The following is a 24,946-nucleotide window of genomic DNA, read 5'->3' as shown; positions in this document are numbered from 1 at the left end:
GGGGAGGGGGGGTGGTTTCCGGTTGTCAGACCCCCACTGATCACCTATCCACAAAGATAGGTCATCAGTAAAAAATAAATAAATACACTTTTAAATAAAGATTCTGTGATATACGTAGTACAAAATTTATACAAAACAATATATAATTGAAATAAAAGCAACTTAGCACAACACAAAAGGCAGTTACAGCCTTATTTTACAGATGGTGATTTCTGTTGGTATACAGGTGCATAGATCCAGACATTGTATTTGTGTACATGTGGAATGATTTTCCAGTATATATGGTGAATGTGGACTGCAAACACAGTTTGAAAAGATTCAAATTTATAAGACAAGTCTTCTGTAAATTCATAAAAGTTAAGTAGGATGACCACTTGCATGTCACTATCGCTCTTGAGAAATATCGGACAAGAATTTCTACTTATTCCAGAAACAGAGAAAGATCCATTCTATATATTAAACATACTTACACTGAGAGTGGCTGCAGCGTTCTTGTCATAGTATTTCTTTCTCTCGTATTTATCCCTGATGAAGAATTCCACTGATCTGGTGAATTCATTAAGGAAAAGGAACAATATAGCAAAATTACAATGCTCTGAAATTATCTCTCCCGATGAAGGAAGAGATAAACTGAAATATTCATTCTGTATTGCACTATGCACACATTAATAAGAATTTGCATAATCCAATTGTATTGATTTTGTTACAAGTACAGGCATGGGGATACAGTATTACTGGATAAGGATATACAGGTGAAACTCAAAAAATTTGAATATTGTGCAAAAGTCCATTTATTTCAGTAATGCAAATTAAAAGGAATTGCATTAATGCAGCTTAAAATTAGAATTTTGTGAAAAGGTTCAATATTCTAGGCTCAAAGTATCACCCTCTAGTCAGCTAATTAATCCATAAACCCTGAGCAAAGGGGACCTCAAAATTGTGACTTTGGGGTTTCATAAGCTGTAAGCCATAATCATCCAAATTATACCAAATAAAGGCTTGAAATATCTCACTTTGCATGTAATGAGTCTATCTCATATGTTTCACCTTGTAAGTTGTATTACTGAAATAAATAAACTTTTGCACAATATTCTAATTTTTCGAGTTTCACCTGTAGTACAGAGGATAAATGGGAGAGATTTAAATCCACATTGGGTAAAATGGCTAAAATTAAACCCGCTTGGAGAAGAAAAAGTTCAGTTCCCAAAGGTGTTAAGGCTTCTTTACTGTAAGAACTGTGATGCTGTGGAACAGACTACCTCCAGACGTGGTTACAGCAGGAACAGTAGACCGTTTTAAAAAGGGTTTCGATGAATTCTTAAAAGTAAAGGACATTTAGGCCTCATGCACACGGCCGTGTTCCGCGGTCGAGAGCGGTCTGTGGTAACCCGGCCGGGATTCCTGCTGACAGCAGGAGCACACGGTGTCATTGGTTGCTATGACGTCATTCGCTTCATGCCACCGCTGCTGTACAGGGATACACTGGTATGATCTATACGAGTGTATCACTGCACAGCAGCGGTAGCATGAAGCGCATGGCGTCATAGCAACCAATGACACCGTGCGCTCCTGCTGTCAGAAGGAATGCCGGCCGGGTTACCACGGACCGCTCTCGGCTGCGGAACACGGCCGCGTGCATGAGGCCTAATGCTTATAAAAAAAGGTGTAGAAATCAGAGTCTCACTTCCTTCTGGGATTTGCATCCCTACCTATCTCTTGGTTGTACTTGATGGACATGTCTATTTTTCAACCGTATTAACTATGTAACAAAGTCTGTCAGTACTCCTGACCAAGTGAAACTGCTTACAAATAGAGCTTCTCTATGAGGTGCCTCTCTGCATTGAGCCGCTTCATGGCTCCTACCCTCTGCTCTGTAGTAAACAACCAGGAGACCAGTATATCCACCACTCATGGCAGAGTGGAGGAACTCTATGTAGAGAGCACTTCACAGAGAATCTCCATTCTGGGCACTTGCAGGTGCGTAAAAAGATTTGCATTTGCAAATCTGTCGGAATCAAAACTTTTATTCTCACTACTTCTGATGAAAAAAAAAAATGCCACAGAAGGTTTGTACTGCTCTCCCCAGCCCCAACCTAGTGCTGACAGCAGTTTATCATGGTCAAAAGCATTGAAAGACTACCTTTAGGAAATTCCATATAGTAAGCCTCTGCAATTTTTTTAAGTTTCCTTTTAGAATGTAATCATATTCAAGAATTCTGTGTTGTCCTTCACCTGGTTAGAAATATTGAAGGATCAACCCACCACTGTTTTAGGTTGTCCTTAGATGTGGCCAGAGGAGGCATTATGGCGCACTGACAGAAGAAGTCAGCCTTTGCCAGCCACACTCATGATCAGTCAATTATCTATTGGATGCATACCATGTAGTACCAGCCTAACACTACATAACTAACATGAACGGAGTTAAGATGAAGCCAAATATTAAACCCTTTATGGTAACCAACATTAAAGCCGTAATTTTAATTCCTTGCCAGTTATCACTAATGACGTCTTAATATCCAATTACTGTGCCTAAAGCAAAACACAATTGTGTACGTCCTGAAAAATGACCTTGACAGCAAATGGAAATATAGAACATATCGCATGCTAGTAGCAAAATACAGAATAGGAAAGATCAGTCATACTTAGTTAAAATATGGCATGTTGCTCAACCAAAATCTAAAATTTAATAACTTTGAGAAGGAATATCAGAAAAGTGCATCGAAAAGAAAAACATTTTAGATAATACAGATTTACTAATATTTGTATAGATTTACTGTAGTTAGGTTAAGCCATTTATATTTTGCCTACTTTTACACTAACGTTAGCTCTTCGGCAGCCAACGGGTTTTGCCCCATTTCCAGCATTATTTGCCGGATCTCCGCCAGATCCCAATATAGTCAATGGCGCCCGGGGGCATTATGTTGGATCCAGAGAGCTCCAGCATATGTGAAGGAGATCTTTTTTTATTTTATGCACTTATATAGCGCTACTATATTCCACAGCGCTTTACAGACATTAGCATCCAACTGTCACCAATGGGGCTCACAATCTAAGGTCCCTATCAGTATGTCTTTGGAGTGTGGGAGGACACCAGAGTACCTAGAGGAAACCATGCAGATGTTGTCCTTGGTCGGATTCAAACCTAGGACCCCAGCGCTGCAAGGCACCAGTGCCAACCACTGTGCTGCCCTTATGAACGTCATTCATAAGAACTGTAGAGGGTTTAACGGCTGTGGCTTTTCATTGCTCAGAACTAGTAACAAGGACAATATTAACAAATTTGAGCCAATCACATTTTGCCGATTTACTGGTCTCAGGCTCGCAGAAGTAGAATAATATTACTAAAACGAGAAGGGGGTTAGCAGAAGTGTCATGAGAACAAAGCTTTCTGAATTCCTTGGAAAAGTATACAAAGCATTAATTCTATACGATCGTGGGTTGGTATGTGTAACAGTCCTTGATTTTAATAATTATGCAAGATGATTTATTGACAAAACCCTATACAATGCATCATCTGATTCAAGGAAATAAACAGGAAGAAGGCAATGCAAATGTATTATAATCACTACTTATGACCAGAGAATTCCTCATAGAAAGTCACTTGAAAATGGCATGATGAGATAAGACTGTGGCCATAGAGAAAGAAGGTGACAAACAATACTCGCCAAGACGTGAGGCAGCTTATCAATGTTCAGCTACAACTAAGGGGTTTAAAAAGGTAAAGCCTGTATTACACTGCCGAATTTTTCACATGAATACTTCTTAGTGTTCATATGGCAGTGTAATACTGCCGTCGATTGCTCGATCATTGGGCAATACAAATCTTTTGACAGGCTAAAAAATTGCTACCGGCAAACCACTATACAGCATGGGAATAGGTGATGGCATAGAGACTGCTCTTCCCCATGTCATCTGCCACTTTGGGCGATGTAATACAGCCTTAACTGTCCTTCCACAGAACTTCTGATATGTCACATATTTCCCCATCTAGCCATTTCTCCCATTTTAGCATATACAAGTGCTTTCCCCCCAGTAAGTCTGGGTGAGAAGCAGATCATATATATCTGAGATGAGACCTCTAACTGATGGGCCACGGACACACAATTTCTCAAAAGAGGTGAGGGGGGATATTGATCCGGAGGTGGTGAATGAATGGCAGAAATTTGCTATTTGGTTGTAGTGATAGTTGGAGGAGGAGGGTAGGTTATATTTAGTTTGTTAATCTGCAAAGGATAAAAGGCGGTTTTTGTTAGGGAATTACGTAAAGAGTCCACTCCTGATCCAGGGGTTAACCATATTTGATTTGCCACTATTACCTAAATGCGGAGTAAACAAAAACGGTGCAAGAGAGGAGTTTAATGTAGAGAGGCCGAATTTAATCCTACAGGTCAGCCATAGGTTTCTAGTGAATGGCATTGGGCCTAGCAGTCTCTGGGGTGTTCTGTCCGCCAGACATCCCCAGATCATAGCTCCCATATAAATCGGGGCTAACCAAAGCCTCTCTATTTCTGTCCATTTATTGAAGGAATTTAAGGTAGTACAGGAGGCTAGGTGTCTGAGAGGTGTGGCCTGATAGTATACGGCTATATCAGGTAGGGACAGGCCGCCCTGAGAATTCTTCGAGGTCAGGACAGATTTAGCTATACGGTGTCGCTTGCCATACAAATGTAAGAAAGGCAGATTGAATTTGCCGCAAGGTCCCCGCCGGTACTCTAACTGGGAGCGTTTCAAATAAGTAAAGCAATTTGGGTAAGATCGACATCTTAATTGCTGCTATGTGGGCCAGTAAGGATATTTGTAGGGGTCTCCACTTATTAAGGAGCGTATTTATAGTAGCTATGACCGGCGGGAAGTTTGCACCATATAAACCAGGATAAGTAGGGGTGATATGGACTCCCAAGTACTTGAGAGCGGTTTTAAGGCTGTTGTAAGGCTAAGAGGGTTTGTAGGGGTATATTTAAAGGGTAATGCTTCCATTTTTGTATTTATTTTATAACCTGAAAGCCTACTTTATGTGCCTAGGGTGGCGTGCAAATTCGGGAGCGAGATAATTGGGTTTGTTAATGTTAAAAGGACATAGTCTGCAAAAAGGGAGATGGTGAAGGACCGGTCCCTTATTTTAATGCCCGTGATGTCTGGGTTCGTCCAAATCCGAGAGGCTAGGGGCTCAATACTCAGTATATAAAGAAGCGGGAATAAGGGACAGCCCTGCCGGGTCCCATTTTTAATAGGGAACACCGAGGAGAAGGCATGTGGTAGATTGATACGTGCCATAGGAGCCGAGTAGAGTCCTCTAAGTGCTTGCAGAAATGGGCCTGTAAACCCAAACCTCTGCAGAGTATGAAACATAAAAGGCCAGCTAAGGCGGTCAAAGGCCTTTTCTGCGTCAAGGCTGAGAAGAGCCTCTGTCGACTCCTTATTAACCGCATCAATCAAGTCTACCACCTAACGTGTATTATCCCCAACCTGGCGGAACCGGACAAACCTCACCTGGTCTTTGTGAATCAGCTGGGGGAGCCAGTAGCTCAATCGATTCGCCAGTAGTTTGGTGAATATCTTAAGATCCGAGTTTAGCAGACTAATTGGGCGGTAGCTGGCACATTCTGAGGGATATTTTCCTGGTTTAGGTATAACTGTAATAGAAGAGTGAAGCATAGTTTGCGGAATAGGTTCCCGTGCTAAAAAGGAGTTGAATAAAGGTGACCATATGTGGAAGTAGAATCTCTATGTACGTTTTATAATGTTGATACGCGAGACCATCAGGTCCTGGTGCTTTGTTTCCCGGCATATCCTTTATAACCTCCTTCAGTTCCTCCAGTGTGACCTGCTGGTTCAGGTCGGCTAAAGCCTCTGGGGAGAGGGTGGGCAAAGTACAGTCAGACAAATATTCGTCCAACATCTGAGCCCTGACATCAGGATCTCTAGGGAGTTCTGAAGGGAGGGAATACAACTTAGTGTAATAAGATTGGAAAATGGCTGCTATTTTTTGTGGGTCAAAGTATTGAGTGCCCGACGCGTCCTTTATGCCCAGGGGGGTATTAGTAGCTTCTCGGTCAAGCAACGTGTGGGGTTTATTGCCAAATTCGAAGAAACGCTGTTTGGAATATCTCCGTAACTTCTCTGTTTTATTAAGTGCAATTAATTTGAGTTGGCTTCTGAGATCCAGAATCCTTCTCAGTAAGGATTTCGGTGGTTAGGTCTTGCTCTGCCTGGTGCAGATCTGCTAGACATTTTCTATAGTGACTATCTCTGTCTTTTTTGATCTTAGAAGCCGTTGAGATGCAGCATCCCAGAAAGACTGTCTTATGGGCTTCCCACAGAGTTCCAAGTGAGGAGACTGAGGGTGCATTAATTTGGAAATAATTGATTAAGTTAAGTGAGTTTTCAGTTCCTCCCTTGAGATTACATTGGACAATAGAGTTTCATTTAAACGCCAATGGGTGCGTTTTGGGGACGGCGCCTAACAATTCAGATCCAAGCTCAAAAGCCCTTTATTTCTGACCCCCATCAGACCTCAGATCAGCCCTTTATCGCTGACCCCAATCAGACCTCAAATCTGCCCTTAATGTCTCCTCTTACCTCTCCTGTGCCGCGGCTCCTCTTCATCTCCGGCAGAAGTCATACTCCCCTGTCTTCACCGGCCCGTGCTGCAGCGTCAGGTCATAGTGCACTACGTCCTGACTCTGTATGGGGTCAGGACAGTGCAGAACCCGCCCCAGCAAAGAAGACCAGGGAGGGCAAGTACGGGAAGCGCTTGCAGCGCTTCTACCCCGCTCCTGGCACCCAATGCATACTAGTGGAGTATTTGCTTTATAAGACGTAAAACCAAAAAAAATTTCCCCGCACTTTGGGGGGGGGGGATGTATCTTATAAAGCGAAAAAAATACGGGGTAAATAAAATACACAGTAACAGTACCAACAAATACAATTCAGAAAAAGCCTCATATAGCCATGCCATTGAATTATTTTTTTTAGAACTGCTGAAAAATAATGTAACCTGGCCATTAATACCCAAACAAGCCTGACTATTAGGTGGTTAGAGTCATTGTCATTTCAACAAATTTTGCATAAATCAATCATGCAAACAAAGAAACTTTGCAAAAAAACTTAGCACAGAAAAAAAATGCACCTTTCAGCACTTTACCTCCTCCCCCTATTCACTCTGAATTTAATGATAAAATCTATACCAGAAGTCACTACGCCAAGATCAGGTTGCAGAGGGAGGGAGCGGGAGTACCAAAAAAAAAAAGGTACAAATCTCACCCAACGCTGGATTCACAACTACACTGTTCAATAGTGCTGTAAAATGGCCTCCATGCAGCGGCAACTGAAAATGTGCTAGAGAGACCATGGAGAGCAGGATCTCCTCTTTTCTGTTTGTAGTCTTCACACACTCTAGAGCTGAGCTCAGGGAAAAGTAACAGACAAAGCCTACAGAAGGATAAACTGGCAGTAAATGCAGGATACAAGTCATATAATGGCCAGAAATATGGTATTCCTCAACCACACACAATGGGCTATTCTGAAACGTTTCCTGAAAAGGCAGGTATGCATTAAACCGCTTATGGTGCTGGTGAAAAAAGTGAAAAAGTAACAATGTGCTTCACAGATGACATAACTAACCGAATATAAAGTATAATGAGAGGGGGGAAAAAAAAGTCATCCATACCATTCTCTCATTCACCCTAACAATAAAATCGGAATGAGTCCTATGGGGAAAGGTTAGGTGGCATACAGCGCTCACATTTTAATTCGGGCTGATTAAATATGCATTTTGTCTTCGGCTGAACATAAGGAGTGTGCAGACAATTAAATTACCATTTAGCCCCATAGAAAAGTAAATCATAGTGAAGTAAATCTTACATTTGCAGGCACATTCTATTGACAACAGAGCAACTTTGAAAAGATCAAACAACCTCAAAGGAGCAGAACTGTTGATTAGGTCTGCTGCACAATAGATCTCGGGAAACGAAAGTAATTAAAATTCTGCGATAAGACCTGAAATCCTAATAATGGAGAGCTTAATGTAAAACTATCATTTGTCATTTAATGGTATGTGCGGACTATAATTAACTGCATCCCACAAGAGAAATTATTCCGTTCCATCCCTACAGATGAAATTACTCGCACTTTTCTGAGATTATCACATACTACAGAGGTAAATTGCTAAAGGGGCGCTGTGGGCTCGTTAGCAGTAACATCGTGACAATTAAGATTATGCCATCTGGGGTGGGTTGGCATTGGTCAACTGAGGTTCAAGCTGAGCAAGTGTAATGGCTTGGACATATTAATGGCAGTTATGAGACGCAATCAGACACGTAATAACACACCTCTACATGAAAGTGTGCTGCGGACAGAGAGGTCACCTTCTGAAGAGGCCAAATCTTCAGTTATTTGGAATTACAAATGAGGTAATCAGAAGGTCCTGACCCATAACTCAGTACAATGGGAAAGCAGATGATTAAAGGCACAATACAAAATAAGTGGCACATATGCTTAGATCCAAAAGCCAGGCTGTTTTCTATCATTCCATCATTTCTCATTATGTAAAGAAAGTACAGTATAATGCAGTAGTCAGTAACCCATTCACTCCCTTCTAAAGTTCTACCACTAATCTGGGATTTCTGGAAATAACAATGGCAGAATACAGTAAAGAACTGCTTTAAGGGGGGTTTCCAGACTCCTGATATTGATGACCTGTCCTAAGGATGTAGCCCTAAACGATCAGCTGTTCCCTGCAGGCTGCAGCACTGAAACGTGAAGCACAGCTCAATTTAAGTGTGGCAGCCATGCAATGCGAGCTGCGCTGCAGTAACCCAGAACGGCCACTACACTTTGATTGGAGTTGTGCTCCCTGTTCTGTTCTAGAGCTAGTTCCAGGGAACAGCTGATTGGTGGGAGCGCGGATTGTTGGACCCTCATCGATTAGATATCAATGTCTTATCCTGAGAACAGGTCATCAATTTAAGGACCCTGAAAAACCCCATAAATGATTGGTAAAGTGACCGTGCTCACATGCCTCTCCATCAAGATCCATTAAACCAGGGATGCCCAGCCTGCTGCTCTCCGGCTGTTGCAAAACTGCAACTTCCAGCATGTCTGGACAGCCTACAGCTATCAGGGCATGTTGGGAGTTGTAGTTTTGCAACAGCTGGGGAGAATCGGTGGGAGCAAAGCTTCTTCATTATTTTAAATGGTAACTCATATTTTTTTTTAATTTGCTAGTTTATTAGAGCATGTATACCTGAGTTAGTCTGTCAATGATTGTCAAACAATCTGTAATTACCTTATAATAACAGCTTTCATTAATGTCCTCTGTCCCTTTCCACTGCTCCCTTAAAAGACAGTTGCTATGGCTCATCTGTCTCCGACTAGGAAGACGGAGGGGCGGTCCTTCACACTGCATGCCTGCATTAGGCTTCAGAGTGAGGAGGCTTGTCTCTCAGTAATCCAATCTGATTGGCTGGCAGGAAGCTGCTGGCTACAGCAAGTTTGTATGTGACCTGAGGGAATGCAGTTATGGCCTCAGAGAACTGGCAGAGGAGCCATCTTGAGAAGAGCCTCATAATGTAGGATTCAAAAGAGCCGTAACTAAGGGAAAAGCTCAAGGAAAACAGTGGTAAGTGAATAAACTAAAGATTGCTTTATGCATAATGCTGCTGCAGCAGTAACGTATGCAAAAATTTATTTTTTTATGAAAATATGACAGTTATCCTTAAAAGCCTTTCTGACACATTGTTTTCAACAAATTTATCTGCCAGTAAAAACTCTTCACGTTAGACAATATTATTCAAACTTCCAAGTAAGCACAATCTGCTTGCCTTTCAGTGGTAGTTCTTTGGGCCTTCTATCAAATTTTGAGATCCAGCACCAATCAAGCTGGAAACCTTCAAACCGTCATCATCCACTGATACAGGGTTTACATCTAAAACATTTTTGTTTAAGTGATAGCCATGTGCAAAATCAAGTGAACATGGATACATAGGGGAAGATTAGTCAAAACTGGTGTTCGGCTTCATTCAGACGTCTGTAGTGCATTGCGGATCCGCAATACACCCGGCCGGCACCACCATAGAAATGGCTATTCTTGTCCGCAATTGCAGACAAGAATAGGACATGCTCTATTTTTTTGCGGAGCGGAAGATCGGGGCCGCGCTCCGGAAATTCTGTATAGTGTGTTAGTGTGTGTGAAATTCTGTATAGCGTGTTCTCCACATCTCTTCCGGCCCCATAGAGAATGAGCGCGTCCGCACCCGTTCCGGATAACGGTGGAACGGATGCGGACCCATTCTACGGACGTTTAAATGGAGCCTAAAGGAAAACAATCTTAGTTTCCCATAGCAACCAGATTCCACCTTTTATTTTTCACAGCTCCTTTGGAAAATGTAAGGTGGAATCTGATGGGTTGCTATTGGCAACTAAGCCAGTTTTCCCTTCCACCTGTTTCAATCAATTGCCCCCCATAATTTCTATGTATTATTTCAGGGGAAAAGTTTTAGCCTTGTTGGTGCTTAAGCTGATCAGTCTGCTTCATCTAGCCGATATCGGTTGAGGGGATGACTTAGTTATTATTGCAAGATATTCTCAAGTATTATGTAAAATCTACAGTATGTAACGGTAATTACACTTTACCCCCCAAAAAACCGGCTGAGCGCCGTTTCTCGTCACTGATGAAGACAGAAATGAAGACTGCTTCATAGACTGTCTATTGTGGTGGTCTTCAGCAGTGAGGAGAGACAGCGCTCTCCTGAGGGCTTCTAAAGTTTTAGTGATTAGCAGGGGAGTATTGAGCAACCGGACCTTCACCGATCAAAACTTTTGATATGGCGCTATGATAGTGCATATCAAAAGTTTTGCTAAAGTGTAGTTATCCATTTATCATCTGAAAAGTTGCGCACCTTTCAAATTAGGGTTGTTGCGGGTATCGAAATTTCGATACCCAATCGATACTTTTGTCCCGGTATCGATACGATACCGGGATTTCCGTTTTTTCGATACTGGGCTGCGCTTCTGCGCAGTCTAGTATCTCTGAACATGAGCGCGCTGCTATCGGCGCGCTCATGTTCTCTCTCAGCAGCACGGGGAGAAGGAAGCTGTCCTCCCTCCCCCTGTGCTGCTGCCGCTGCCACCAATGAGAAGAGAGGGGCGGAGGAGGGGCGGCAATGAGAAGAGAGGGGGTGGAGGAGGGGCGGCAATGAGAAGAGAGGGGCGGGCGCACTGCGCCACCAATGATAGGATTACTATCGGAGCGATGGGAGGAGACATCAGCTTCACTAGTGGGCGTTCCTTTTCCCTGCGCTGCGATTGGACAGCGCTACAGCCAGGGAGAAGGAACGCCCACTAGTGAAGCTGATGTCTCCTCCCATCGCTCCGATAGTAATCAGCAGCATGTGGAGCAGGAGAGGAGACAGTAATGGGGCACTGCGGGCGAACGGAGCGGCGCCCAGGACTAAATGGTGAGTGCTGAGACATCGCTGGGCGCCGCTCTGTGTGGCCTAATAGTGAAAGTCTGGACTCATATACAGTAGTCAGTCTTTAACACATACAGGAGGCGGGTGCCGGCAGCAGAATCGCATTGCCGGCACCCTGCCCCTGACAGGGAGCTGCGATCAGCGGCAGTTAACTGCCGCTGATCTGCTAGTACCCGCCTCCTGTATAAAGGGGTAAAATCATTGGTGGTGCAGTGCACCCCCTCCCCCTCAATCCCCCCATCCCATTAAAATCATTGGTGGCACAGTGCGCCGGCCCCTCTCAACCCTCCAGTATTAAAATCATTGGTGGCAGTGGCCACAGGGACCTCTCCACTCCCCCTCATTGGTGGTGCAGTGGCAGCTTCTGATCGGAGCCCCAGCTGTGTAAGCCTGGGGCTCCGATCGGTTACCATGGCAGCCAGGACGCTACAGAAGCCCTGGTTGCCATGGTAACATCCCTGATGCTGTGTGCACAAAGCACAGAGCAGCAGGGACAGTGTGGAGTCCTATTCACCCTGATAGAGATCTATCAGGGTGAATAGGAAAAGGGATGAAAGATCCCAGGTTCTAGCCCCTAAGGGGGGAAATAGTTATTAAATAAAAAGTGAAAAAAAAAAAAACACTAAAATATGAAGTATAAATCACCCCCCTTTTCCCAATTTCACATATAAAATATATAAATAAACATATTACATCGCCACGTCAGAAAAGTCCAAACTATTAAAATATAAAAAAAAAATCTAGGTGGTGAATGCCGGAACAGAAAAAATAAAATAAAAACTGCGCGATTCGCCATTTTTAAAAATGAGGAATGCACGTGGCTTTTTTTGTTTATTTTTTTCGCGTGGTATCGAATGGTATCGAGTATCGCAATACTTTTTCATGGTATCGAAACCGAATCAAAAATTTGGTATCGCAACAACTCTATTTCAAATATATTTTTCCTGTTCTGTTCCTCACTATTTTTAAGATATCTGCCTTCCAACAGTGAATGAGAACACATCCACAGGCTCCAAACCTGTCCATAGCTAGTCCTGCTCTCAACTGAGAAGTGAAAACAATAGTATCCATCCTAGACATTGCTCTGCGAGCTAGACTCCCAAGCAGCGGCTGCACAGATCTCCTACCTATTCTGAAACAACGTATCCGCTGTTATCTCAAGAGGATTGCCTATAATTATCTCAAAAGGACTGCCAATATTACATCCACTTTGAAAGCAGGATAAGGAATGATTGAGATGGTCAACCTGATTCAGGTCTATAAAAAACCGATATGTGTCATTACATGAGGATGTCTGTAAGACAAGAACAGTGCATGCTGCGAGTTTGTGGCCTGTGCCAAAATCAGGAGCGACTTTAAAGGGATAGCACAGAGAAATGCACAGAATATACAATCATGTGAATCATGGCTATAGTGTGTTCTCAATGAGCACAAATAAATATCTTGGAAAATGGTGACGAACTGAAAAAAAGTTAATTAGAAAGTTGTAGAACTTTTCACTTATACTGTGATTAATTGTTATTTATATAAAGCCCGAAAGTTTAGATTTTTTTTTTTTTTTTATTAAAGGGGTTTTCTGGGAGTACACCATTAGGGTCCATTCACAAGTCCGCAACTTGGGTCTGGACCCGTTCCGCAATTTTGCAGAATGGGTGTGGACCCATTCACTTTCAATGGGGCCGGAACGGATGCAGACAGCACACCATGTGCTGTCCGCATCCGCAATTCCGTTCTCGAAAAAAAATAGAACATGTCCTATTCTTGTCCGGACAAGAAAAGGCATTTTCTATTATAGTGCCGGCGATGTGCGGTCCGCGAAATGCGGAACAAACATTTGCGGACGGCAAAACACCTGCAGACGTCTGACTGGACCCTTAGGCTAGGGCTACACGATGGTGTGTCGCACGACAATAAGTGTCTACACTGCCACATTCACCAAAGCACCACAGCCTCTTTCACACGGGCGTTGCGGGAAAATGTGCGGGTGCGTTGCGGGAACACCCGCGATTTTTCCGCGCAAGTGCAAAACATTATAATGCGTTTTGCACTCGCGTGAGAAAAATCACGCATGTTTGGTACCCAAACCCGAACTTCTTCACAGAAGTTCGGGTTTGGGTTAGGTGTTGTGTAGATGTTATTATTTTCCCTTATAACATGGTTATAAGGGAAAATAATAGCATTATGAATACAGAATGCATAGTAAAATAGCGCTGGAGGGGTAAAAAAAATTACAAAAATTAACTCACCTTCTAGTTCCCGGTCTCTTCTTTACTTCTTTAATGATGAGCTGTGGGCTAAAGGACCTTTGGTGACGTCAGATCACATGCTCCAATCACATGGTACATCACCGTGGTGATGGACCATGTGATTGGAGCATGTGATCTGACGTCACCACAGGTCCTAGCCGGTAGTTCATCTTTTAAGAAGTAAAGAAGAGACCGGGAACTACGCGAACAAGAGGAGAAGGTGAGTTAATTTTTATTTATTTTTTTAACCCTCAATTGATCACCTACTAAGCATTCTGTATTCAGAATACTATTATTTTCCCTTATAACCATGTTATAAGGGAAAATAATACAGTGAATAGACTGTCACCTAGCAACCAGGCGTGAAAATCGCACCGCATCCGCACTTGCTTGCGGATGCTTGCGATTTTCACGCAACCCCATTCACTTCTATGGGGCCTGCGTTGCATGAAAAACGCTGAATATAGAGCATGCTGGGATTTTCACGCAACGCACAAGTGATGCGTGAAAATCACCGCTCATGTGCACAGCCCCATAGAAATGAATAGGTCAGTATTCAGTGCAGGTGCAATGCATTCAACTCACGCATCGCATCCGCGCGGAATACTCGCCTGTGTGAAAGGGGCCTAAGGGTGTCAGGAGTCATACCCCCATCTAACCTGAGGATAGGTCATCAATATTTTACTGCAGGAGCACACATTTAACTAACCTAAAAAAAACATTTGGCATTTAGGCATTTCTATAAAAATGTACACTTACAGTATATGTGTTTAGATATGACAGCTATGGCTACTGAGGCGGTAAGAGGTCATCTATAATGTACATGACATTTGTTTAATTTGAAGCATCTATTCAGTATTCACGAGAATCCAAGAAGCTGTGTCCTAACAACCTTAAAGGATACTGGTCTGTCTGAGGTCTTCTAAAGTTCTCAGGAAGATTAGCTTCATATAGCAGTCTTGCTTTTGTGTTTCCCATGTCCTGCATGCACTGAAAGAAAGAAACATAAGCGTGTCAGCACAACATACATGTCAGCCCTGCAGCTAACTGATGGGTATTATACATTGCCCACAGATGTAAAGATTCTTCTTCAGACCCACGAACCTTTAAATCTTTTTGGGGACACCATTTGGGAAAGGGGCACACAATAAAGGTACATTTTCCTCTTGGAAGATTGCACGAAGAAGGGGAATCATACACCTGCGTTACTGATCACGTACAGTATTTTCCAGAGATGAAGTAAAAACTGTAAACCATGACTAAATCGCAAGAGACCCAGAAATAATTAAAAGGAGAGTAAGATGGGTCACATTTAACCCTGACCACATCAAAGATAAAGCCGCTCGCAGAGAGACCATTTTTACTAACTGCTGTATGATCTCCGGATTCCTGTTTCAAGTAACAGCCACTGGACCACCCCGAAAAGTGGCTCCGATTAACCCCCTCTGAACCACACCATGTAAATTAAAAATCGGGCTAAGCAGGGATGGGCTCACTGAACAGGCTGATCATGTTCTGTAACACAGAACTGAACAGTTCCCTATCACAGAAAACGGTCAACAAATCGCTCATATTATGTCTTGTATTCCCAAATGTAGAAGCGCTGCTACTGCATTTGGGCAGTAAAAGGGGGGCATAGAAAGTATGCAGAGAAGATGTGACCTGCACCACGACTGCGTGCATGTCTATAGAGATCACTGGTAATCCTGATCTATGGGCTGTCACCAACAGATCACTTATCAGTGATCTCTATATATAGAGGATTCCCTCAGAGTTCAAAGAAACAAAAATAAATACATGGGTGAAATGTTAAAAAAATAAACTAAATATAAAGAATGAAAAAAAAAAAAAAGTGCTGAAAATCACCTTTAATTTTTTTACTTGTATGTGTTGTGATTTATTAATGTATTTTTTACTGAACATAGCATGACAAAACGAAAAAAAATAAAAAAAATCCAGGTTTGACCATTTGTTCTTGAATAAGAGCTACTAAATGAATTATCTGCAGTTTTATGTACAGTAATAAGAAAGACCCATGTGTTCCAAAAAATAAATAAAAATTACCTTTCGAATGCAGAATTCCAAAAGGTGAAATTTTCTCTAGCCATAAAGACCCTGAACACCCCCATTCATAAAGAGTAAAGGGTGCTGAGGACTCACCCCCACCGAATACTAACTGTAGCAGTCATTTTCATCACAAATGACGTCTCCACTTCTTTTTCATCAGTAATGAGATTTCAATTACAGTGTAAAGCAGGGCGTAATGTTCTACAGAGCCCGCTAATTATGATTCAATGGCTCCCGCATGCACGTCACATGCCTTACTTGATAAGATCACCCTGTTTACAAGCATGCATAGTGACATTCACAAATTACAGAAGTTCCATCAACAGAATAAAATGTGAAGTGTGAGAAGACAGAGTCCATACAACCATGAATAGGGCTGCCAAGTACAGGAGTAAGATCAGAAGGTATGATATATCTTTATGCTGGAGTTTGGATAATGAAGCAAAACAACCCACGTGAGGACAATCATGCAGGCCAGGCCAAGTGCCCAGTTAGTGGGTCAAATTGTACTGTTTCTATAGCCGTGATGCTATTCTGAAGTGCCACCTGCATTATGAAAAAGGAGAAGCAAGTTGGCCCGTTTCCGATGCTCTCCTACATCTCAGTAGACAGGGACTGAGCATGCTCATACACCTATCAGGCTGAGAATGGGTATTTAGGACTCCTCAATCTCAACAACTGTGGTGGTCACACAGGTCAAGCTGCTTCCAAATTTTCTTCCATGATTTTTGAGTCGTGGAGAAATCCCTTCAAGCCTCTAAGTGAAATCACTGCAACATTTCCAAAGTCACAACGGTTCTAAGGCTAGGTTCTCACCTGAGCGTTTTACAGCGCGTTCCTACGCGCTGTAAAACGCTCAACAGGCAAAAACCAATGTTTCCCTATGGGCATGGTTCTCACCTGAGCGTTTTACAGCGCGTACGAACGCGCTGTAAAACGCCCTACGCCCCAAGAAGTACAGGAGCTTCTTTGGGGCGTATTGTCGCACGTAACACCTCTGTTTTTCATTGTACGCCTCTGTGGTCAATAGCAAGAACGTACGATGCGCATTTCCAAAATACAAAAACGCCCCAAAATACGCCTCAAAAACGCCTGTAAACAGCGCTTATCGAATACGCTCAGGTGTGAACCCAGCCTAACTGAAAGCAAGCTGTGTATGCCCAGGAAAAATAAAACAAAAAAAAAAAAAAAATCAATGCTGGCTTTTGTACCTCAATAACCAATATCTACATAAACAACAATTACCAGGATTAGTGTTGGCACTGAAATTCTGAATATTTGAGAGGAAAACTAGTGAAAAGGTAGGGAACCTGTACATACAGTCAGGTCCATAAATATTGGGACATTGACACAATTCAAACATTTTTGGCTCTATACACCACCACAATGGATTTGAAATGAAACGAACAAGATGCCCTTTAACTGCAGACTGTCAGCTTTAATTTGAGGGTATTTACATCCAAATCAAGTGAACAGTGTAGGAATTACAACAGTTTGCATATGTGCCTCCCACTTGTTAAGGGACCAAAAGTAATGGGACAGAATAATCATAAATCAAACTTTCACTTGTTAATACTTTGTTGCAAATCCTTTGCAGTCAAATACAGCCTGAAGTCTGGAACGCATAGACATCACCAGACGCTGGGTTTCATCCCTGGTGATGCTCTGCCAGGCCTCTACTGCAACTGTCTTCAGTTCATGCTTGTTCTTGGGGCATTTTCCCTTCAGTTTTGTCTTCAGCAAATGAAATGCATGCTCAATCGGATTCAGGTCAGGTGATTGACTTGGCCATTGCATAAGATTCCACTTCTTTCCCTTAAAAACTCTTTGGTTGCTTTTGCAGTATGCTTTGGGTCATTGTCCATCTACACTGTGAAGCGCCGTCCAATGAGTTCTGAAGCATTTGGCTGAATATGAGCAGATAATATTGCCCAAAACACTACAGAATTCATCCTGCTGCTTTTGTCAGCAGTCACATCATCAATAAATACAAGAGAAGCAGTTCCATTGGCAGCCATACATGCCCACGCCATGACCCTACCACCACCATGCTTCACTGATGAGGTGGTATGCTTAGGATCATGAGCAGTTCCTTTCCTTCTCCATACTCTTCTCTTCCCATCACTCTGGTACAAGTTGATCTTGGTCTCATCTGTCCATAGGATGTTGTCCCAGAACTGTGAAGGCTTTTTTAGATGTCATTTGGCAAACTCTAATCTGGCCTTCCTGTTTTTGAGGCTCACCAATGGTTTACATCTTGTGGTGAACCCTCTGTATTCACTCTGGTGAAGTCTTCTCTTGATTGTTGACTTTGACACATACACCTACCTCCTGGAGAGTGTTCTTTATCTGGACAACTGTTGTGAAGGGTGTTTTCTTCACCAGTGAAATTATTCTTAGATCATCCACCACAGTTGTTTTCCGTGGTCTTCCGGGTCTTTTGGTGTTGCTGAGCTCACCGGTGCGTTCCTTCTTTTTAAGAATGTTCCAAACAGTTGTTTTGGCCACGCCTAATGTTTTTGCCATCTCTGATGGGTTTGTTGTGTTTTTTCAGCCTAATGATGACTTGCTTCACTGATAGTGACAGCTCTTTGGATCTCATCTTGAGAGTTGACAGCAACAGATTCCAAATGCAAATAGCACACTTGAAATGAACTCTGGACCTTTTATCTGCTCATTGTAATTGGGATAATTAGGGAATAACACACACCTGGCCATGGAACAGCTGAGAGGCCAATTGTCCCATTACTTTTAGTCCGTTAACAAGTGGGAGGCACATATGCAAACTGTTGTAATTCCTACACCGTTCACCTGATTTGGATGTAAATACCCTCAAATTAAAGCTGACAGTCTGCAGTTAAAGCACATCTTGTTTGTTTCATTTCAAATCCATTGTGGTGGTGTATAGAGCCAAAAATGTTAGAATTGTGTCGATGTCCCAATATTTATGGACCGGACTATATATTGCTTTCTAGAAAGCATTTTCAACTAGGAAACAAATCCACAATGAATGACGAATAACAGTCAATCTGGTGGTATTTCCTGTAATCATTATCTGAACCTAGAGCTAAAACCATGTCCCGCTAGCTCAAGGGGCAGCAATCTCCGACACTCCAGCTGTTTTGAAACTACAACTCCCTTTATGCGCCATTCACGCCTAATGGAACTCCAAGAACAGCCAAGCAACTGTGCATATTCAGAGCTAAAGTTTGAGAACAGCTGGTGGACCGGGGGTTGCTGACCCCTCATCTAGCTGCACTGCATCACACTGTACCCCACTGAAAAATAACTAAAACACATGGGGCCTGAACAAAACTATCAGTTTAAAGGGCTTCTGTCACCCCACTAAAGTGTTTGTTTTTTTTTGGCCTAGTTAAATTCGTTATATTGCGATATATAAAAATATAATGGTGTTACTTTGATCCAGCAGTTTCTTTCAAAAACGAAGTTTTATAATATGTAAATTCTGTCTCTACCAGCAAGTAGGGCGGCTACTTGCTGGTAGCTGCTGCAGAAAACCGCCCCCTCGTCGTGTTGATTGACAGGGCCAGCCGGGATCTCCTCCTCCGGCCAGCCCTGTCGGCATTTCAAAAATCGCGCGCCTGTGTTCATTCGGCGCAGGCGCCCTGAGATGAGGAGGCTCGTCTCCTCAGCACTCCCTCAGTGCGCCTGCGCCGATGACGTCTTGCTGGTAGAGACCGAATTTACATATTATAAAACTTCGTTTTTGGAAGAAACTGCTGGATCAAAGTAAGTAACACCATTATATTTTTATATATCGCAATATAACTAATTTAACTAGCCCAAAAAAAAAAAAAAAAACACTTTAGTGGGGTGACAGAAGCCCTTTAAAGCAAACCTGTCACAATGAAAAAGTATTCTGTAGACAGCAGGATTTAGAACATTATGATAGAGAATTATAATTTATGCATTTAAATTGCTACTCTTTGTGAGTTTAACAGTCCAGTGGGCAGACCAACTTAGTAAATGACTTGTATAAACAAGTTTTCCATGAAAAACTGCCGATTGTGCTAGAAAGGGGATGGCGAGAGCAGAACACACCTTTTGTGGAGCTTTTATTATCAGGAGCAGTGTGAATATTAAACTTTTATTCAGAAGGCAGAACTTAGAGCAGAGAACTGGGAAGCATTAAGTAGCTTTCTCTTCTGCTCTGAGTGATGAATGTGGTGGTCTCCTTGTTGGATCCGACAGCAGAAGGAAAGGCTATGAAGGAGCTCAATGCAGAGAGAACATCACAATGAACATGCGCCTCCTGGACCCTTGTAGGAGCAGAATAAAAAGTTTATATTCAGCCTAACCTTGATCATAAAAGCTCAACAAAAAGTATATTTGTACTGTGGCTCAGTGGTTAGCACTGGTGCCTTGCAGCATTGGGATCCTAGGTTCTAACCCGACCAAGGACAACATCTGTATGGAGTTTGTATATTCTCCCAGGGTTTCCTCCGAATACTCTGGTTTCCTCCCACACTCCAAAGACATACTGATAGGAAACTGATTGTGAGCCCCACTGAGGACAACTTAATGCTAATATCTGTAAAGGGCTGCAGAATATAACAGCGCTGTACAAGTTAATAAATAAATACGGCCCTCCCCAGCCCCTACTTCACACAGTTAGCAGGGTTGCATAGTCAAAACTGATGACAGACTCCCTTTAAGTTGTATCAATTTATCTTCTATCACAGCTTCATACCAAACACAATTCTAGCCCTATGGATGAAATGGCTATTTTAAAGAAATATCATATCAGAAATAATGTAGAAAGGCTAAAATTAAATAAAATTGAAAACCTATTCAAATGGTATTTTTTCACACCCAGTAGAGAAAAACAGATTTTCAGACACAAGTGAAAAAAAAACCCTACATGATTATTTAGATACAAAGAGATAATTATTAGTGTAATATTCTCAGAAACATGTTGATGGATGAATCCGTCAAGTGTGCCAAGAGCTATTAGCTGCATAATCTCTCTTGGTCGAGAAGGAGGACTTGAGAGGAAAAGTCTACTCAGCTTAATTATGAAGCAATGGATACGAAACAAAACACAAATTGTTAAACACGCATGAAACCTCCAGAGCTACCCAATTACACAACGTATTAGGTAGTGGAACGTAAAGGGACACCAAGTTTAGAAAAGAACAAAGTGCAAGTGGGGATTGGGGGAGCCAAGAAACAAAGTTTGCAAGCAGTGTTGTCGAAAAGGGACAAAAAAAGCCCATGTCCTCCTGTGGACCCATATAGGAAGTTGAGGTTACCTAGAGCGGACATGGCTTGGATTCATAGCATAAAAGGACAGTAAAAGAAGGTTTCTGCTACATCTAGCAGCTTCCAAATCGGTAAGAGCAAATTATTGACCCTAAAAAGGTCCCAAAGAAAAAACTTCTTTATCAAAGATTTTTCTATGACTACCTCAGTGATCACAATACAGTGTCAAGAGAGACCAGGAACGACACCGCATTACAAAATTATATTTTTCAAAGATTTTCCTAAATGGTCAATGCAACTAACGTTCAGTATAATTTTTAAGTCATCAACCGTATACCGTAAATCAAAATTTACTGAACAAACCACCCAGTGAGAACGGTATTTTTTCAAAAGATGAAACTCAAAATTATTATGCACAAAAGAGTTTCAAAGCATTTTATAGGTTGTAAAGAACTGAAAATGGCCATTTGTTGAATTTGCAGCGTTAAGAGGACACATTTACTGAAAAAAAAAAAAAAAAAAGCTATTTCTATCAAAACTTAACAGGCCAAGTTAGGGTACTTTCACACTTGCGGCAGAGGATTCCGACAGGCAGTTCCGTCGACGGCAATCCAGACGCAAACGGATGGCATTTGTCAGACAGATCTGGATGCGGATCAGTCTGACAAATGCACTAAAATACCAGATCCGTCTCTCCGGAGTCATCCGGAAAAACGGATCCAGCATTTATTTTTTTCACAGATTTAAAAGGTCTGTGCATGCACGGACCGGAAGAACGGATCAGTCAATGCAGCAATCTTAATGCCTGATCCGGCACTAATACATTTTAATGGAAATTAATGCCGGATCCAGCATTCCGGTGTTCTGTCATTCTGGTGGACCTTATCAAGATGTGAGTGTCCTCTAGCTGATCTCACACCCCTGGAAATCCACCAATCAGCAGCCTCACACACCCCTGCAAATCCTCCAATCACTAACCTGTGGGTGCAAATGTAGGCCGGAGGAGGACTGCATGCAGCTCAACCCGTCCTTTAAAGGCATCGCCTGGAACTCCCTTATGGCGATAGATAGCCATGTCCAAGAGGCTCTGCGTCTGTGCCCACAGCACCTCGTCTTGGGGCAGCGCCCGCTCCATGGTCAAGCTCATCGGCATAACCAGCCACGGCTTCTTGCGCTGAGCATCGGAACATGAAATGCTCTGATGCTCATAACAGGGGGCTGCCTGGGTGAAAATGGGGGTATGTCCGGGTTCAGCTCTGAAGTCAGACAACCCCTTTAACAAAGAATCTCTGATATCACCTTCACAATTCTTGCATCCACTGGATAACCTCCCAGAGCTGCTGTTTTGATGTTGCCTTCCACCCTCATAGATGTTTTGATAGATACTCCAAAGGTTCTCAATAGGGTTGAGGTCAGGGGAGGATGGTAGCCACACCATGAGTTTCTCTCCATTTATGCCTCCAGGCAGCCAATGACTCCGAGGTATTCTTTGCAGCATGAAATGGTGCATTGTCATGCATCAAGATGAATTTGCTACAGCAGTCACGGTTCTTCTTTTTGTGCCATGGAATAAAGTGATCAGTTGCAAACTATCTACTTTGCCGAGGTCATTTTCTCACCTTCAGGGACCCTATAAGGGCCCATCGGCGCTTTCCCCATTCCAGCCAAAAACATGACTCCACTTCCTTGGTGACATCACAGCCTCCAACCATCCACTACTCCATCGAGGGTTGCACAGCACTCATCAGTGAAGACTGTTTGAAAAATAGTCTTTATGTATGTCTGGGCCCACTGCAACTGTTTCTGCTTATGAGCACTGCTTAGGGGTGGCCGAATAGTAGTTTATGCCCAACTGCAAGCCCCTGAAGGATCCTACACCTTGAGGTTCGCAGGTCTCCAGAGGCACTAGCTGCTTCAAATACCTGTTTGCTGCTTTGTAATGGCATTTTAGCAGCTGCTGTCTTAAGCCTCTTTCACACGGCCGTAGTGCTCCCGTGGCTGTATTGCGGGCCGCATACAGTGGTTCCGCAATACACTGGTCACCAGCCGGTCCGCAAATCCAGAGATGCAGTGCGAAACAGAAGCAAGGAACCGAAGCCCACGGAAGTACTACGGAGTGCTTCCGTGGTGTTCCGTGCTTCCGTTCCGCAAGCTCTATATTTTTGCGCAACGACCAGATCTCAGACCCCATTCAAGTGAATGGGTCCTCGATCCGCATGCGGCTGCCCCATGGTCGGTGCCCTTGCATTGCGAACCGCAGCACGGGCCCGGTCAGCACACTGTCGTGTGCGAGAGGCCTTCATATGATGAATTTGTCTGGCAGAAACCTTCCTCATTTTGCCCTTATCTGCACAAACCCATCTGTGCTCGCAATCAGCCACAAACCAGCCATTAGCAGGCCGTGATGGGAACAAGCCTACCTAGCGACGGGGACGATGCTAGGGAGGCAGCCTGCAACAATAATGCCGGAAATAGTCCAGATCCCATTACTCAATGACGGAATACCCTGCAAGAAGATTTTAAAATTAGTGTTAAACTAGCTTAACCAATATCAAGTAGTCCTGAACATCAATAGTGTGTGCCATACAAGAAGTTTTAAACATATTTAACAATTTTAGCACAAAGATTTATTTATGTAGGTTATATATGCACACATACAAATACTCTAACCAGAAAATTCTTGCAGTTGTGATTTGTGGTTACCTGCATGTAGGTAGCACTCCAGTATAGCCGAGAAGACTGCAGGGGAAATAAGAAGGGACTATACCGTAAGCTGTCAGAGGGGGAAGGAGACCGTTTCTGTTCTGACTCCACCCCAGCAGCACAGATAAGCATCAGCATCAAGTGGATAGATAAGGTATTTTTCACACTGTAAATTACTTTAGAACAGTTAACAGCTTTTCATGATTTTTGGTATACAAATGTTTCATGGGATAAGCCCTTTAGAAAAAATAAACTGCAGATTTTTTTTTTTATAGTGTGGCATTTTCATTTATGACAAACTATTTCACAGAATGAGAACGTACAAGTTCCTCCATTTGGGAATTTGCGAATGTGATCCATCTGATAGTTGCGGAGACAACCCGGCATAGGAGCAGAGCGTCAAGCCTGGTCTTCTGGGAATAAGTGAGAAGATCATAGTCTCACTGGTGATAATTACAGCAGAGTGTCATCTCATCCCAGTGGATATCGTCTGCCTCGAAGGGAAATGCAAAAAGATACCAAAATAGCAATCACATCAATTAAATGATAACAAATTGACAGCCCCTGAAACGTGCCTGATGCAAAAAGCAATGTGCATAACCACAGAGACTCAAAACTCCAACATGGGGACACGAGTTGGGGCACACAAGGCACTTGAGCACTAGGTATAAATCACCATTCTGCTAACTATTCCGCCTTCACCCAGGCCCGACAGCTAGGTATAAATCACCATCTCACCGTCTGAAAGTAAATGCTTAAAATGCAGTTGCAGAAGTGAGACTGTATTGAGATATGGGGGTGTAACAGTTCTAATCCAAAAACTGCTTGAAATGCATGTGGTCAGTTTTTTTTTCTGGATGTATATATTTAAGGTTTTTTTATGGAGTAATAAAATGTAACCCCTTTGCACAAAACATACAGTTATGTCGTCTGCCCACATGGTTGGTATTGGCTGTGCTATAATGCTGATCAGAGATAGCTCCAATCCTTGACGTTTAACCCTCAAATGACATGGTCAATAGTGATCACTGCATTCGGGCGGTTAGACAGTGGTGGATTTCGCTGTGTTCTCGGCCCGTCTCCCCACAGATTGGTTACTATGACCTTGTGATGGCTCCCAGGCCTGACGCTCACCGATCTGCAGTTTTGTGTAGCTGCCAGAATTTGAACGGAGCTGTACTTCTATACTGCTCAGGTCAAAAATGTATATGGCTGTTCAAATGAATGGGAGAAGAG

At 42.8% G+C, this 24,946-nt stretch overlaps 1 protein-coding gene across 2 annotated transcripts in view; it reads right to left on the bottom strand.

Annotated features, from left to right (window-relative positions):
* SMAP1 (small ArfGAP 1) overlaps positions 1-24,946 on the bottom strand; it is a 237,132-nt gene that overhangs the window by 129,634 nt on the left and 82,552 nt on the right. For both annotated transcript variants that reach the window (XM_040428637.1, XM_040428638.1), the window contains exons 3-4: positions 14,622-14,707; positions 471-546 (exon numbers count right to left, since the gene is read on the bottom strand). In XM_040428637.1, coding sequence (XP_040284571.1) covers positions 471-546; positions 14,622-14,707 — 162 coding nt within the window. The remainder of the gene's footprint in view (positions 1-470; positions 547-14,621; positions 14,708-24,946) is intronic.

The sequence above is a fragment of the Bufo bufo genome, chromosome 4, assembly GCF_905171765.1.
Source record: "Bufo bufo chromosome 4, aBufBuf1.1, whole genome shotgun sequence".
In the NCBI taxonomy this organism is placed as follows: domain Eukaryota; kingdom Metazoa; phylum Chordata; class Amphibia; order Anura; family Bufonidae; genus Bufo; species Bufo bufo.
This window is presented reverse-complemented; position numbering and strand designations above follow the sequence as displayed.